At 41.1% G+C, this 17648-nt stretch overlaps 1 protein-coding gene across 6 annotated transcripts in view; it reads left to right on the top strand.

Moving 5' to 3' along the window:
- AOPEP (aminopeptidase O (putative)) overlaps positions 1 to 17648 on the top strand; it is a 393408-nt gene that overhangs the window by 89745 nt on the left and 286015 nt on the right. For all 6 annotated transcript variants that reach the window (XM_061163690.1, XM_061163696.1, XM_061163694.1 and 3 more), the window contains 2 exons: positions 9771 to 9924; positions 17256 to 17501. In XM_061163690.1, coding sequence (XP_061019673.1) covers positions 9771 to 9924; positions 17256 to 17501 — 400 coding nt within the window. The remainder of the gene's footprint in view (positions 1 to 9770; positions 9925 to 17255; positions 17502 to 17648) is intronic.

The following is a 17648-nucleotide window of genomic DNA, read 5'->3' as shown; positions in this document are numbered from 1 at the left end:
CACTCGTGACCCTCTGGCACGGAATGACTTGGTGACCAGTTTGCTCCGCCACCTCGTATTTAAGTTTAAGGAGAACTAGGTTACGCACACGGGTCAGAGCGCGGGTGAGACTTGGCTTAAGGAGCCTGGTGAACGTGTTCCTTTCGGTGTTCCGTCAGCCGCGAGGGAAAACCTCAGCACCGGTGGCGGCGCTTTGGGTCTGGGCTCAGCAGGGGGCGCTCTTCCGCCTGCCTCTCGGGGATGATCCTGAAGGTCATTCTCTCCTGGGTCTCCTGTGCCGTAGGCGGTACCGTGCTGCCAGGAAAGGAAACCCGAAGCCTTGCCGGGTGGCATGACCTGGCGCATGGCCCTGGTCAGGCAGTGCTGGTTGCATACCAGCCCAGGGCGTCTTACTGTCTCCTTTGTTCTGATGCCAGTTCCCGCCCTTGAGCAACAGCGGAAAAGAACTAACGAAAGACAGTCACGCCATGGGTATTCAGAACGGTGGCACTGGCTCATAAAACCAGAACGTGTGGACTCAGCATCTCAGAAGTAGTGAAAGGAAAAAAAGCTGGGGTTTGCCGAAAGCCTCCAGAGAAACAAGCCGCAAGAAACTGGGAGCTTTACCTACTTTGTTATGTATCTGTTATATTTATTATAGTAAATATATAAAAATATGTAGTAGAAACTTTAAATATAGTGTATCTATGTCTACTTATAAGCTCATACTCGTATATTATGTGTTCCTATTCATACCATCAGGCATTTTAAATTTGTAATACAAAGATGTGACACATGGACTAGTTCCGGCAGGAAGTTCTGAAATTAAGAATGGTGGGTAGAGAAAGAAACAAGCTTGAGGTAGGAAAGAAGCAGGCGCCACAGAAGAACTGAGTAAAGAAATATGATATGTAAATAAAAGCATGTATCAGTTTGATGTTTCCAAATGCTTCATGCTGTTTGTCTAACTTAAAGTGGAAAAGTTTAAAAGATAAAGGAAAAGCTTTTAATAGGGAGAATTTAAGTGCCTGTTTTAATTTTCAGTGAAACAATAGCTCTTTAAGAACAAGTAATTTGGTGAATGCATAACTCCGCAAACATAAATCATCAGCTTTTGCCTCTGTGCAAGCAGAGTGTTTGTGTGTGGTGTGGCTGTGGCTTTGGTGTGTGTTGAGTGAGTATATCCAGGACTTCTAAGAATAGTACACTGATGTTCCATAGATTTTGTATTTAATTTATTATTAGTCGGCATGATTGATGTGTAGAAATAACTACAGTATCTTGATTTTTTTTCCTGAATCTTTTTTCTTTTTGTAAGGACAATTTCTTCAAATAATTAGCAAAGTATTTCACAGGTTTAACGTAAAAAAGTTCTCTCTCCTCCTGTGAACGAAATACTCTGTCATGTTCTTCCTTTTTTCCTCCCCACTTTTCTTACCCTAAAAGAATCTTCAAAACCATTCATAGGACAGTTTTTTAGAATAGTATATGAAGGAAATAATTGAGGTAATTTTTTTGACACTCTCTAGTTATCATTTTCAAAGCTTACAATTTGAAAAATTACCCATCTCAAATTCTTATCATAGGAAAGTCATGTTTAAGGAAAATTTCAGTCCTGAATTGAAGATGAAAGTGTTTGCTTGTATCTTGTAGCTGCTGTTAGCACAATTCTAAGAACAGTATCTGATATAGCTGGCATACTAGTGAGACAATTAAAGTATAAGGATTTTAGATGGCATAGCAGCTTGCCTGCAAGCTTTTCAGGGAGGCCCAGGAAGGAGGTGAGCTGGGTGACTGCTCAAGCCTGCACAGTTAGGGTGCACCACTTCCTCTGGGCTCCTTCCTATGGGCCCCCTCCCTGGACGTCTTACTAATGAATCCCGTCCTGGCCGTGAAATCATCCAGTGGTATGATGGGCTTCTGGCCTCTGCAGAGGAAAAACTCTGGGTGAATTCAAGTATAGCATGTTCTCTTTGTTTTGCAGCTGGTGTAGTGAGGGAGTTTAGGGCAAGTGGATTGAATCAAAAAGGAAAATGAAGGCATTCACTGTCTATTTCATCGAGGATGGCCCATTTCAAGTAAACACCATTTAAATAGTCTCCAAATGGCCCGTTCTATATGAAGTCATACAGGATGCCCCCTTTGGGCTGTCATTCTCCTTTAAATGGATCGCTTTGTGTGCGCAGTGTTTTAATGCCATTCAACCTTAAACCCCATCTGTGGGCCTCATCAGGCCACAGGCTTCAGTGCACATGTGGCAGCCATACCTTCGACATTCTTAGTCTCTGCCGCCAGAAAGTCAGCCCAAGCAACAGGGGGAGGCAGCTGTAAAGACGACAGCAGTTAACATTTCTTCAGCACTTACTATGCGCCAGTTACTATGCCTAGAGATTTCTGTATGTGTTACCTACGTTAATCCTTACGTAATGCTGTGAGGTGCAGACTATGATTATTCCTTTGTTACAGATGAGGAAACTGATGCATGCAGAGATTAAGTAATGTGCCCAAACTGGTAAGTGTGGATCAGAGAATTGAACCTTTGCAATCAGATTCCAGAGCTAGAACTCAGTCTTTGGACATATTTAAGAGAAATAAGCTCTTGTCAATTCTCTTTCCAAGGTAGGCTTATCCCAAACGATAGATAATCCAGAAATTATTTCTCTTTGTCTTTGGAATGCATGCTCTGCTTTCTGGGGCAGTATTCCCCTTGTTATTTGCTTTTTTTTTTTTCTTTGCAATATGGTTTGAAAGTGAGGTCAGGTATTTCCCGAGCAGCTACCTCCCCGTGGCAGTGGGTGGTCTTTATGCAAGACTGGGCTCAGTGGAATAATCCATGAGCAGACAACCCAGAAGAGAGTTTTCGACCGAATGAGGTTACTAGACCTGCCCTCATAGTAATGAACTAGTGAGAGCCTCCCTGTGAACCCTACTGAGGCATTCTGTTGTCGTAGCACCAGTTCCAGATTTACTCAGGGTTGTGCAAGAAGCCCATGACTGGACCTTTGGGAAGCTTCTGAGAAGAGTCCAACGAGGGTCTTTTTGAGAAGTTGGTTCCTGGCCAGTTCTTATGTGGCCCACACTAGTTATCTGCCCCTGTTCGATGGTCGCTTGGTAGCCTAGAAAACTCTTTTGCTTTAAAAGCCTGAAATGTAAAACAGTTTCTTCCACATGAGCTCCACTAAGTAGAGGAATCTAAAAAAAAAAAAATAATAATAATAGCAAGTTTTGAGGTCTGATTAGGAGACAGTCATCTTGAACATTTAAAATATGGGTTTGGGGGTTGTTTCCAACACATTTCCCCCTCGAGTCCTTTTCTTTCTGTTATTTAACTTCACAGAAGACTGTTCGATCGAAAACACTTTCACTGGACCTGACTCAGGTTCTGTTATCACTTTCGCTACCTCACTCCCAAACTCTAGGTCAGCTTAAGGTTTCTGACTCTTTAAAACTGCTAATCTCATTCCAGCCCTCTGCCACACCCCTCTGTGGCTTCCCGTGCCCTCCCAACATCACCCTGAAGGTACAGACATCCTCATGAAGATGCTGGGACGTGATGAGATGGGTGGATTCTCCATGACCCTCTGCAGGCATCTGACAGATACTCTTACTCCATTAGCAGTGTTCTCTCTGCAAGTAGTTTCAGTTTCTGCTATTTCCATGTCTCATCTTGTCCATGTACTAAATGAATGGTACAGGAACCAGAAGGACAACAAAAAACCAGTTGAAAAGTTCCATGCAGAACCTAGGGAGAAAGCCTATTGTGTATAATATTTCATTCTTTCACCTCCAGGCTTCATTGAGATATGATTGACATGTAACATTATGTAAGTTTAAGATGGTCAATGTGATGGTTTGATATATGTATATATTGTGAAATGATGATTAAATAAGGTCATATGGTTATATAGTTTTATATATAGAACACTGTATAACCATATGTGTGGTGAGGACTTTTAAGATCTACTCTCTTAATCAATTTTCAGATGTACAATATTGTTAACTATAGTCACCATGCTGTACCTTACATCCTCAGAACTTATGTATAACTAGAGGCTTGCACCGTTTGAGCACCTTCACCCATTCTTCCTCCCAACTGTCCTCTACCCACCACCATTAGCAGCCACCAATCCACTTTCTACTTCTATTAATTTTTTTTCTGTTAGATTCCACATGTAAGTGAGATCATACAGTATTTGTCTTTTCCTGTCTGACTTATTTCACTTAGCATAATGCCATCAAGGTACATCCATGTTGTTGCAAATGGCAGGTTTTTTTCTTATGAATAAATAATATTCTGTGTGTGTGTGTGTGTGTGTGTGTGTGTGTGTGTGTGTATGTGTGTATCACATTTTCTCTATCCGTGTATCTACCATTTGGGGCTTAGGTTGCTTCCCTACATTGGCTATTGGCTATTCTGAATAATTCTGTAATGAACATGGGGTGCAGATATTTTTGAGAGAGTGATTTCATCCTTCAGGTATATACCCAGAGGTGACATTGCTGGATCATGAGGAACTCTATTTTTTAAAAAAATTTTTGGGAACCTCCATAATGTTTTCCATAGTGGCCACACCAGTTTATATTCCCATCAACATGCACAAGTATTCCTTTTTCTCCACATCTTTGGCAGCACTTATCTCTTGGCTTTTTGGAAACAGTTATTCTAATAGGTGAGGTGATACCTCACTGTGGTTTTGATTTGCATTTACCTGATGATTGGTGATGTTGAACACCTTTTTGTCTACTTCTTGGCCATTTGAGTTACTTCTTTGAAAAAATGTCTATTTAGGTCTTTTACCCATTTTAAAAGTAGGGTTAGATGTCTTCTTGCTATTGTGTTGCATGAGTTCCTTGCATATTTTAGATACTAACTTCTTATCAGATGTGTGGTTTGCAAATACTTTCATTCAGTAGATTTCTCTTTCATTCCACTGATGATTTCTTTTGCTATGTAGAACATTTTTAGCTTGATGTAGTTCCTCCTATTTCTTTATCCTTTTGGTCTTCTATCAAAATATCATTACTAATGTTTTATCCTTAAAGGATTTCTTAGTAGAATAGTGCCTACTCCTTATTGCTAAACTGCCTCTTCTGAGTTATATTTTATCATTTTAATAGTATCTCAGAAACAAAAATGTTATTCTTTTTCTGATAAGATTCTCTTTTAATTGACCGATTATGTTATTTTAAATTTAAAAAAAAAAAATACACATATTTAAAGAATCAAGTAGTTCAATCGTGCTTATTATACTCCCTCCCCAAAATAGCAGTCCTCAGTTCTTCCAGCATATTTTTCTTACTTCAGAAGTTATCTTCTTTTTTATTTATTTGATACTTATGTTCATAATGTTCAATAAGATGCTTGATTGTTCAGCACTGGTTTTCACACTATGGCAGATAAGGATTTGGCAATCTTCCCCTCCCTCTACCCGCTCCATCACACACATGCTCCCTTCCCAAAACTTTATCTTCACAATCTTCATAACTCTGATTAGGTCAATATTCATCACATATTATTATACCTATGTTTGTTCGTGCAACTTCGATTATATTATTATTTCTATATTACATGCTAGTTTTTCATGGAATTAATAATAGCCTTATTGTCTGTTCTCTTTTGCTTGGTTTTCTACGTATTTGCCAACCCCAAGATTCTTTGAAAGTTGTTTAAATCTTTACAGATGCTCAGACACATCAGATTTTCTTTCAGTTTCATCTTCCTGCAGCAGCCTCTCCTGGGGCCATACACTCTGCCCTGCAGGGCACGTTACACTGTCTACTGGGTGCACAGCTGGTTCCTGGGCATGCCTGTCTCCATCATTCTACAGGTTCCCTTTGTGTCTCTTATGTTCAATCACCTATGTTCCTCTTACTGGTTTACTCCCTCCTTCTGAAGCATAATTTACATACTCTAGTAGCTTCCAGAAAACAGCATGTGTGGGAGGCAATTTTAAAAAAAACTTTACATGCCTGAATATGTCCTTATTGTAAGTGACTTTTGTTTTTTCTCTCTTTTGGGAAGCTTGTAAGATCTTGCCTTTATCCTCAGGGTTCTAAATTTCATAATGATGTATCATAACGTAGATGGACTTGTACCTGGTGTTCTGGCTATTGTGTGCACTTTCAGTCTGAAAACTCATGGTCCCTTAAATTTGGGGAAATTTTCTCAAATTTTTTAACCAGCGGTTTTCTTCCTTCTATTTTCTCTGATATCTTTTCCTGGAGCTTCTGTTACTTGGATATTAAGTTGTCTTCTTTTATTTCTGGGGAGATTTCAGCTTTATATTCCATCTCACTCCTATTATTGGGTTTTTCTTTCCTTCTCATGTTTTTTTAATTCTCTACTGTCCTCTTTTTTTCATGTTGTACTCTTCTTGTTTCAGCACTGCAATAAATTCTCTGAACTTTCAGTATGTATCTGTTTGGTGTTTTTTGAAGTTTTCTTCTCCTAGCATGGTCACTGTCCTCCAAGTTGCTTGCTTCTTTTTGGTTTTGTCTCTCTGTTTTGCATTAGGGGCTTTCTAAAGATGCTTGAAGTTCCTTGATTTGTCTGTAGGCCTTTGGGGGTGGGGGACTAAAATGTAATTGGAGCACTGAGTGAATGCATAGGCCTTGTCCTCTGTAAGTTTCATCATCGACAAATCATAGGAAACCTCCAATTTCAGTATCCTTGGTTGTCTCTCTTGGGCTTGTCAGGTTTTTTCATTTTCTGCCTGGAGGTAAAAACTTGGTTCCCAAATAAGGGGAAATGACTGGTGGTAGTGGTAAAGAATCTGCTTGCCAAAGCAGGAGATGCAAGAGACACGGGTTCGATCCCTGAGTCAGGAAGATCCCCTGGAGTAGGAGATTGCAACGCACTCCAGTATTCTTGCCTGGAAACTTCCATGGACAGAGGAGCCTGGTGGGCTACAGTCCGTGGGGCTGCAGAGAGTCAGACGCGACTGAGCCTCTGAGCACCGCACACACCTGAGGCTGGTGGTCTCAGCATCTGATGTGTGTTCGTTCACTTAATCCCATTCATTTGCCTTCAGCTGTACTAGTCTACCCTCAGAGACCCTCTCTTTTACTCTCTGGAAGATAAACCTCCAGCTGTTTGTGAGTATGTGTAGGGGGGTGGACAGGTAGCCCAGGTGTGAGGAGCAGGGTTGGCCACCAGGGATCTGAGCCCCTCTGAGTCACCCGGCCCACCCTGCTTAGTTTAGCCTCTACTCACAGCCGTTTGAGAGGATCTGGGGGATAAAATGAGGTGAATCTTGTCTTTCTCCCAGCTGACTTAGGATTCAGGGCTGCCATGTCATTTTCCACTTTTCCTACCTGCATTCTGGCTTCCAGTACTTTGTGGGTAATAGTCTCCTGTTTTATTCTCCTTGTTCTTTTTGGTTTATGCCTTTTAAAAAAATCCTTTTACTGTCCTTTAATTGGATTTTAGGAGGAAGCAACCTAGTTCCACTACCCAGTTTTTAAATAAGGATTGTATGTTTTTTTGCTATTGAGTTGTGTGAGTTCCTTACATATTTTAGATATTAACTCTTTATCAGATATGTATTCAACCTTCCATTTTTACCTGCAAGCCTCACTGTTGCTATTTATTTACTGAACCTCTCCCCCCACCACCAAGGAGCTGAAGTTTTTGAAAGAAAGGTTCAACAGCCCATTTTCAACAACACCCCAAAATAGGTTTCAGAGATAGAATGACCAGACCACAGCCCTGTGATCCAGAGAGTCTTGTTCTTTGAAATTTCTCTCTTAAACCTAGGATATTCAAAATCTAGGATATTTCACTCTTTTCCCATTCCTTCTTTCCTCTTCTCATATCTCCTCCTCCCCACCCCCCAACTTATGCCAACTCTCATTGTGTTGTCCAGTGCAAATTGAAGTTCTTCACTGGAGCAAACTGTAGGGGAGGCATGAGGTTGCAGAGAATGAAGCAGTCATGGGAAAGTAGAAAAATTAGGGAGGTAGACTCAGTACAGCACGTCATGTCGGATCCATGTCAGGCTTTTGTCAAGACTGCTGGGATTGTCTCTACCTTCTTACTGGCCTGTTATCACAGCAGCCATTTTTTTTTTAAAGTTGTGGTTTTTCTTCAAGCCCAGGAGAAGCTATGCATATCATCAGATTGTCTCCAGCATCACTGGATTTGGTTCTCTTTAAAGAGGAGCCTGCCTTCAACTTCTTAGTCAGCTGAGGAGAAAGTGATCTCAAGAGTGGCCACTCTTTTTGCAGAACCAGTATCAAACTTACAAGGAAGTTTGAGAGAATGGCTGCCTCTGTAAAGGGTTTCCAGCAGCATGCCCTTCTGTATTCCTACTTCAGGTATCTCTTCTATTGGCTTCCAAACTTGATAGCATATTCTATTTACTCAAACTTGAGATATGTTCATTTTGTCCTAAGTTTAACTTTTTGTTTCCTATTTAAAATTTTGATTTTTATCAGAGAAGTTCTGTAATGTATTTCTATCTAAATTGTTCATTTCAGAGGGTAATAAATAACGACCCCTCCAATCTTCCAAAATTCAGATTAGTTGAGACTAAAAAAAATCCAAGTATTTGGAGAGCAAAATCCAACCTATTACTGATTTTTACTGGTAAGGCATTTTGAAAAAAATGTCATTAAAAGTCTGCTGGTCAATGTAGACCTGTTAATATCTCGACTCTGAATTTGACTTTATCCACTCATTGACCAAATTGGACAACAGCAGGCCATTCTATGAGTATTTAACTCTCAGCAACTTAAAATAAGAAAGAGAAGACTGGCTCCTCGAAAGGAGTTAGTAAAGGGCCGAAAGAGAGGCTGGGAGTGTTACTCTAGCGGTAGCTCCCGCTCTGGGAACATGAAGAGTGACACACATTATGTGTTCCATAATGCGAGGTGATACTAGATTCCCTAAAGATAACACCACTAACTTATAACACATGCTCAGAAAAAAATATTACGTAAAGTCAGGTTGACTGATACATTGAGATTTCAGTAACATTAAAAGCATTTCCTCATCTTACAAGAGAAGAAGCATAATTTTATGTTATCAATCATTTGCTCCTTTGGTAAGAACCTTCTCTGTGGCTTGGACTAAGTGGAGGGGGTACACACGTGGCCGTGGTAGGGAGCTCCAGCTGCAAATTCCAGCCCCGTCACAAACTAACTGGGAGTCCTTGGCTCCCCTGAACCTCTCAAGCTCTAGTTTTCATCTGCTTGATGAGGAAATGGGACTACCCCAATATATTAACAGATAAAAAGGATGAGCGATAAGACCTGAACTTCCATAAATAAGTTTCAGGGTTGGTGCTAAAACCCATATACTTTCCTTCCTAGTCTCATTTTCTTTCTTTCTTTTTTTTTTTTGCTATATCCATTTTAGAGTGACCTGAATTGAATTTAGATAAAGTAGTTAGGCAGCACAGAAATGGTCATTTATTCATTCATTCAACATAGCATCTTCTTTTTTATGCCAAGTACTGTGCTGGCAATATGGATAAGATATGTTCTTGACTCCATAGTAGCATACAACCTCTGTCCTTTTGTGTTCGTAGCTATTAGTGACTGCCTCAACCCTTTGTTTGTAGCCTCACTTGAAGGGCTTCAAACTGATCCCTGGAAGAGATCCAGATCTTCTTGGCCATCCTGAATCCATCATCTCTCTTTTGCTGAGACCTAGAATAATGCTCCACCTCCAAGAATTAGCTCATCTCAACTTAGCACACAAGCTCTTCAAGTGCCTAAAGAGAAAAAATGCAGAGTAAAGTCCAGGACCATGCATTGGTCACATTATGTTTTTCTCTTTCTGTTTGTAGGCTACTCAAGTTGGTATTACTACGTCACCATGCCAATGCCAGCCTCCACCTTCACAATTGCAGTGGGATCCTGGACAGAAGTGAAGCCGGAGATCTGCTCACCAAATGATCTGGCAATAGAGAGATCCTCCTCACCTTCTGAAGCTGACTTCAGGTTTGTACTTGGGAACTTGCTGAAAAACAAACACTTGAGGGAGCAGTATGATGCATTTATTCCAAGCACTGGGAATGTGAGTCATTCCTGCTGAGAAACTAAACCAAAATATGATTAATCAAAGCAGGAAAAACCCTACTGGGAGTGAAAGAGAGTTGAGAGGCAGAAATGTGGGCATATTGTTTATGCAGAAAGAAAAAGAAATATATATGAGATCCTCTGTGTAGTCAGGTGAAATATTTTCATGTGTTTCATTAAGTCAACAGAATCGTCAGATTCAATACTTTATCTCCTTCTACACCTTTTAACTTTGGTTTTCGGTACTTATTTTTTCAAAAGCACAACTGAGTGGAGAGAAGGTGCTTGTCTGATGGATTACTTTGTGGGCCACTTTGCTGTTTTGATTCCTTGCCTGTTATCAGCCGTACGCTTGTGGGGGCTGCCCTCCTCAGTGGGGCAAGTCAGCCTCCTTGGAGCTCAGGACACGAGGAAGCTGTCAGAAGGCCATTAGATTATGAGAATCTTGCTGGGTCAGGGCTCTGTTAACTTCAGTAGCAATTTCTTCTTTTTCAGGATGGATCAGAGAAATTCAAAGCTTTTAAAAATTAGTGTGGGCCTTTGGATATTCACTTATAGCCTCCTCCCTGGGCATTCAGCTATATCTAGTTTTCAGAGCCAAAAGGAAGGAGAATGCATATAAGAGGCACAGAAGTGTGCTTGCTCCTTGTACATTGTTGCATCATGCTTTGTTCCAGGGTGACCTTGACACCCACCTCAGTTTAATCTTTTTGTCCTATTGACACAAAGTAAGTCAGTACCTTTCAGTGAAAAGCAATGATACAGATGCTCATTTCATCCTTGAAAACCAACTAAGATACGCTCTTAGTGAAATTCTTCTTGTTTTGGTTTTATTTTGCTATGTTGCTTTCATTCTTACCACAGTGTCAGTAGGAGTCGGTACCCTTAGGAGATAAAGCCACTGAGGCCTCTATTAACATAGGCATGTCTTATTGCCCGCGTTTGCTTTTTGGAGGAAGGGAAGAAATTTCTACTTCCTGCTCAATAACTTGTCTGTCAGGACTGTGTGTCCTGAGCTCTGTAGAGGATCCTAGATTGTTTATTGGGTTTTATTTATGTACTCTTGAGGGAAGAACACTGTGGATGGAAATGACATATCTTACTTTCACATGGGAACATTTAATTGCCTGTGCTACCCTCTGATCCTCTCTTCCTCTGTTACTGAGATCACGGAGTAGGCCTCACTCTGCAGTTTCATGAAGCCCAGATTTCTGAGCGAGGAGGACAGGTGCCCCGGAGAGTTACTTGGATTTACAGCACACTTGGTATGACTGACAAATAACTTTTTTTTCCCATTAAGCACTGAAACACCAGGGTTATTTGTTACTGCAGCATATCTCAGCCTATCCTGAGCTGATAGAGAAGCCACTGGGTGTTGCAGTCAGAGCGGGTCTTAATCTAAATGTCATCTCAGTTAGTCATGATGATAAGCCTATTAGGTTGATAGGCTTTATTATCTCCTTTTTTCACAGAAAGATACAGAAGCTTCAGACAGCAACTTGTTCATGTCCGTATCCCTATTGAGTTACATACAACACATGGATTCACATCTCAGCTTGACCCCCTAGAGAGGTGATTCAGAACCTTGCCTGGGGACTTTTAAAGGCTACATGTAACATCCACACCTCACCTGGAGTCTGATCTACCTTCCCACTGTTGTTGATTGGAATCTGTCGTGTTAGAACAGAAAACAGAAGTTGAAAGCATTGCCTTTAAGGCTGAAAGAGCCATTTCTATTGATTATGTCTCTTTGGGCAGGCCATACTTCCCTTCTCTGTAGAAGAAGGTCTTTGTTCAGGGTTCTCAGATTCTTTGTGGTGAAGAAGCACTGTGCTCTTCATCTACACCCACAGGGCTCATTGACTCTTAGGGGAGGTGTACATTGGGAAATGTGTGCCTTAGGAAATGAGGAGAAAGCAAAGGTAGAACTTTGTTATTTCGTCCTTCTAGCCATATTCCCAGAGACACACAGGAGGAGAGTGGGCAGCGGTCATTGCTCTCTGCTGCCCAGAAGTAACTGCAATGGCTTTTCACTCTTCTTGCATCTATAGTTGTGATGGAAGCAGGTTATGGACAGATCAAGTGGAGATTCTGGAAAGAGATTATATCTGAAATTCCTCTTGGGGTTTAGGGGAAAGGGTAATTTTGATTCCTCTTTTGTCCTCCTGCATTTAGAACCAATTGAGAAACAGACAGAAGAAAAGCAAAATAAAGCTTTTATTGTTGACCGAAGCTGGACTGAGGGAGTGAGTGCTCAGGTGCATACTCTCAGTGGACATTCTAATACTTCATTTCCAAATTAGACAAACTTACTCACCCACCCAGTTACCCACCCAGGTGGACCTCTGCCAGTCTCCACAACACAGATGCACACAGATTGCCTAACAGCCAAAAAGTAACCCCTCTGTGGGCAAGCAGATTGAAAAAGAGAAAGCCCTAAGTGGCAAGCCAACCCCATCAGCTGTGGAGAGAGGTCAGGGTTGCCACTCTGGGGAAGCACGTCCTCATATGGAGACACAGGCCTGTGGGATGGAGTCCCTCCCACGCCCTCTGTGTCCGACGTGCTATGACTAAGTTTTCCCCCCATTTATCACCGTGCTTGTCCATCAGAAATGTACTGCTGATAAAATAATAGCTTACATTTGCTTAATCCTTCCCTGGCTGTGTGCTCCATGTGTGCTGTCTTTAGTCATCAAAGGGTGGCTTTGTGTTTTTATCCATTCAGTCTTTGGCTCCATGCTAAGTTTGCCAGCAAAGGTGCTCTCAAGTGCCAACTGCGGTGGTGTTTTTGGTTATCTTCACATCTGGTCCCCTTGCCTCCCTCAGCATCTCCACCCCCCACCCTACCCTTTCTATTTCAAACCTTCCCAAGACCACCAGTTCAACTCATGTAAATGTAACTTTTACAGGGGCTTTATACACCACAGGCTTGCATTTGCCTGAAAGTTTCATCTGTGTCTCAGAGACTTAGCCAAAGTTTTGGTCACTGAACTTTTGATCACTGTTCATATGGCCTAAATTATGTGAGGAATGTTCCCTCTTCCAGCTCCAGCTCCACGCATGCTCTAGCCCATTCTAGGTGAGCAAATACGTTAGTTAAAAAGCACTTAGGTAAACTTCTGAAAGTTTATCAATTTTATTTGGCTGCAGTATAACCTTCTTGAGCCACAGGGGAATTTTTGTGTTATGTTTAACCTCTCAAGGCCTTTGTTAGAATATTGTCTTCACTTGGGGGCCATTCAGTTTAAGCACAACATGGAAACTTGGATAAAGTCCAGAGGACTCAACAAAAATGATTAAATGCAAGGAAGCCAGGCAACACGAAGAAGAAAAGGCACTGAAGTTGTTCATCCGAGAGAAGGGACAACTTGGTGCAGGAAGAGGTCTTCTTAGAGCTGCAGAGGTGATGAAAATTCCCTTGTGGACCTTGGAGGATAAACCCTGTTTATCTCTCGGAGAGTCTGGAAAAGAGGGAATTACATATATTTATATATATATATATATATGTATATATATATATATATATATATAGGGTCTCCCTAGTAGCTCAGACTGTAAAGAATCTGCCTGCAATGCAGGAGATCTGGGTTTGATCCCTGGGTCAGGAAGATCCCCTGGAGAAGGAAATGGCAACTCCTCCAGTATCCTTGCCTGAAAAATTCAATGGACAGAGGAGCCTGGTGGTCTACAGTCCAAGGGGTCGCAAAAGAGTCGGACATGACTAAGCAGCTTACATACATACACACACACACACACACACACACATATATATATATTATAATATATTGATAATATGTACATTATAAACATATATAAATCATAGGAAAAATGCCAGTTTCTATTACATCCTTCACTATGAGCAAAACTTTTCATATCTTCCTGGCTTGGTTTGATTTCTCCAGCCCTTGCTCTCTCAAGACAGCTTTCTGTCTCTTACTGTATACATCTCAGTTCTCTCTGCTGTGCACTAAATGCCCTGAGAAAGTGCATCCAGCTTCTAGACACTCCCACATCGCAGTTTATATTAACATCATTGTCGACAATTCACTGGGGGCTGGTGGTGGCATTTTGAACACTTGTGATTTTTATGGTAAGCAAGCATCTAAGCTGCTTGCTAAAATATGTTAATAAATTGTGTAACCTATGTCACTGTACCTTTCAGAATTAAAAAAAAAATTTTCTTCCAAGAAAACTGTAAGCTCCTCAAAGATAGGGTTGGAAATTTATTCATACGTGTGTACACGGCAGCGTCCTTTGAGGTGCCTTGAATAGAGCAAAGATGCTGGAAATATTTACTAAGTTGTCAGGTTGAACTGAAGAAGGGGTTTGTGAGCAGTAAAGGATGTGCTTTCCAAGGGAGAATTTTCTAGCAATTCGTTTGAACCTGTGGTAGGAAAACATTTGTGTCAAGTGGTTCTAGTACAGCACCTTCTTGAAACAAGAGATTGGGCTGAAGAAGAGCTTCTTGACAGTTTTCACCCTTGTGATTATGAGTAAAACATGGTCATTCTTACTCTCTGAAAAGACCTCTTATAAAATAATTTTAGCCTAGCAATTGTGTGAGAGGGAACCAGTGATGAGCTTCCCATCATTTACCAGTCTAACATATATTTCACCAGTTCTTCCCACTCCTGGCAACATTAATGGGCACTAATACTATCAATACAAGGAGGAGCAGGAAGCCAGAGAACCACAGACCAACTGGGCTCAGCTTTGAGAAAAATCCAGGATCCTAATTTACTCAAGAAGAATCATGAAGTATGTGGAGCAGGAGGGTCAGCAGAGAGGAGCTTATGATGACTCAGTGTGATGAAAAGAATAGTTTTTACCCTTCAGGATGTTGTGTGCATTAGTTGGGATAATGCATATAAAGTGTTCAGAACAGTGCTAGGCACCTAGTGAATGTTTAATAGCAGTTGCGGTAGTTCTTACTATTGCTTATTATTCTTACTTAGTATTACAGATTATTTATTAACTATCAGGCATTATTAATAATATGTACTATTAAAATATTTACTCTGATACAAGTCTGGACGCAAGAAACTGGTATTTACAAATGCTTGAATTGTTGATCATATTGAGAATGTATTGGAGCAGGCACATACACAGAAATTAATAACTGAAGGTTAGTGTGAAAGGAAGATATGGCATCTTTGGGTTAATATTGCTTTTGTGGGAGACTATTCATGACCTTATAAAAGTACAGTGTTACCTCACCACTTTAGGAACATGGCGGTTGCGTGAAAGGGGCTCCTGTGGTGGGTTGTCATGGAATCGCAGTGCCAGAAGAAATCTTAGAAACTGTTTTAGATTCTCTGTTTGTTTTTAATTAAAGCATAATTACCATACAACAAAGTGTACGGATTCTAAGTGTTTGGCCTGATGAGCTTTTGATGATTGTATGTGCCCTAAACCAGACAGAGAACTTCTGTCAACCCCCTGAGTTCCTCACATCCCCTTCCAATCAACTCCTCCCCTCCCCCAGCAGCCACTTGGGTGAGAGAATGTTAGAGATTACGAAGAAGAGGCCCCAGATACTGAGTTGCCTGACTCAGGTCAGTTAGACAACCTGAGACCAGCCTCTGAAGCCTAGGTTTCCTGATGTGCCCCCGCCCCCGAATAGGAACACATGTGTGGCTTCCCTGATGCTGTTTCCATTTTTATTGGGAGTCTTATCGTCTCACTTAGTTTGATTATAGCTAGATTGTCTTAAAGTCCTGCACATTCTCTCAGGCTTTGATTATGAAAAACAGTGGTAATTCACACAACTGGAATGACCCTCATTACTTTAGCTAGTGTCATTCCTGTCCAGAGAAAATTTAACTCACCCCCTTTTTTTTTTTTAACAAAGTAGCTTTTTGGTGTGTACCTTTGTCTACCCCAAATTATTCTCTAACTTTTGATTGAATTGATGTACGGACACAGTATTTGTTATTAGGTGGACAGTTGCAGCCTTTTCAGTTAGATGTTTACCAGGAGGCATTTCTACTCACTCTCTCTGTAAAGCAAGGTTATTAATCCAGAGACTTTGACTAATGTTCATTGACAATAATGATGTTCTTCCTGTCACTTTATCCTGTCAGAAGTTTTTATGGGTCTCCACCCACTTCTCTTACCCTAACCTGTGGTAAAATGTCATTGGTGCAGGAAGCTATGTTCTGTGCCCCAGCCTGGCAGAGGGTGAGGCTTGTCTCCATGGCGGTTTGGATCTTCTTGGGCAGGGCTGGCCTTGGATGGGTGAACGGCATGTTAAGCACGTGGAAACGAGTTATTGGTGTAGTCTGCCCATATTGGGATGTGCCAGCATTTTAAAGTGTTTCAGTATTCATTGTGAAGAAGTATGTACAGTTATAATTTGCAGTTTCAAATTAGAGGGACTTCCCTTTCTGTTTGAATAAAGGCTGTGTTAGCAGGTAAAAAAAAAAATAGTTTCCTTTGATGTTGGTTTCTTTGGGTAGATACATTCTCTTGAGGCCTCTGAGTCAGGTTCTAGGAATTCTTTTCCGGCTCCACCTTTGCCAGAATAACTGGCAGTGGTCAGATTGTGTGGGCCGGGCTCTCATCTGTTTCCTTAAAAGGTTGATTCAGTTAAATTTGTATTGAAAGTGGATTGGGGAAAGTGTTGTGTCAAAGTGCTCCTGTAATCCTCAACAGCAAAACTTTTGAGGGCCTTCATAAAGAACAGCTATTGTAGGTTACTTTTCAGTAAAATGGACTATATTCTTTTGAAAAGCTTGAAATGGCATTGTGATCTGTTTCACAGGATACATCACTGAGTCTACATCTTTTATTCTATGACATTTCAGAGTGGGATCTTTAACTTGGTTGCTCTGTTCCTTCCTTTCTAAGTTGCAAATTATTCTGAACTGGAGAAGATTTTTCCCATAGTGACATTTGAAAAACACATTTCTAAGGATAGGAACTGCTTTTTATTTTACTAGGGGATTGCTTTGTTGTTTTGAATCTTAGAGATTCTCCCTGTTTATTCTAAAACAAGATTTTACTGCTTCCACTTAGCTTAGATTGAAGATAATCAATTCAGCACTTTGATAAGTATTTTGACCTGTAATATTTTCACCACTCTATAGAAATAAACAAGACAAGAACTCAAATAAACTATTTTGCTTATCAGTCCATTAGAACCACTGTCTCCTGGAAATTGTCTATGTCTGTGTCAGTACCTCATCTCCATGGAAAGAGGAATAAACCTAATTTACCATAAAATGCATCTATTTATTTCGTGTTGCTCCCAGGTATGTTGGCTTTTGTGGTCACATGGAATACCCCTGCCGCTTCCAGAATGCTTCTGCCACCACCCAGAAGATCATTCCTCATCGGGTCTTTGCTCCAGTGTGCCTGAAGAGTGCCTGCCAGGAGACCCTTCTGCCGCTCATCCCTCCTTGCCTCTCCGCAGCACACTCTGTCCTGGGAACACACCCATTCTCCAGGCTGGATATACTCATTGTGCCTGCCAACTTTTCAAGTCTGGGGATGGCCAGGTATGTTATTCTGTTTTGGTGCCTGGAGAACGTGCTTTGGAATTTTTTTCTTCTAAATTTTGGCATGTGTGGCATGTAGGATCTTAGTTCTCAGACCAGGGATTGAACCCACACCCCCTGCAATGGAAGCACAGAGTCTTAACCACT

Source organism: Dama dama, chromosome 16, assembly GCF_033118175.1.
Source record: "Dama dama isolate Ldn47 chromosome 16, ASM3311817v1, whole genome shotgun sequence".
Taxonomy (NCBI): domain Eukaryota; kingdom Metazoa; phylum Chordata; class Mammalia; order Artiodactyla; family Cervidae; genus Dama; species Dama dama.
The sequence above is the reverse complement of the archived record's forward strand: the minus strand, read 5'-3'. Positions and strand labels throughout refer to the sequence as shown.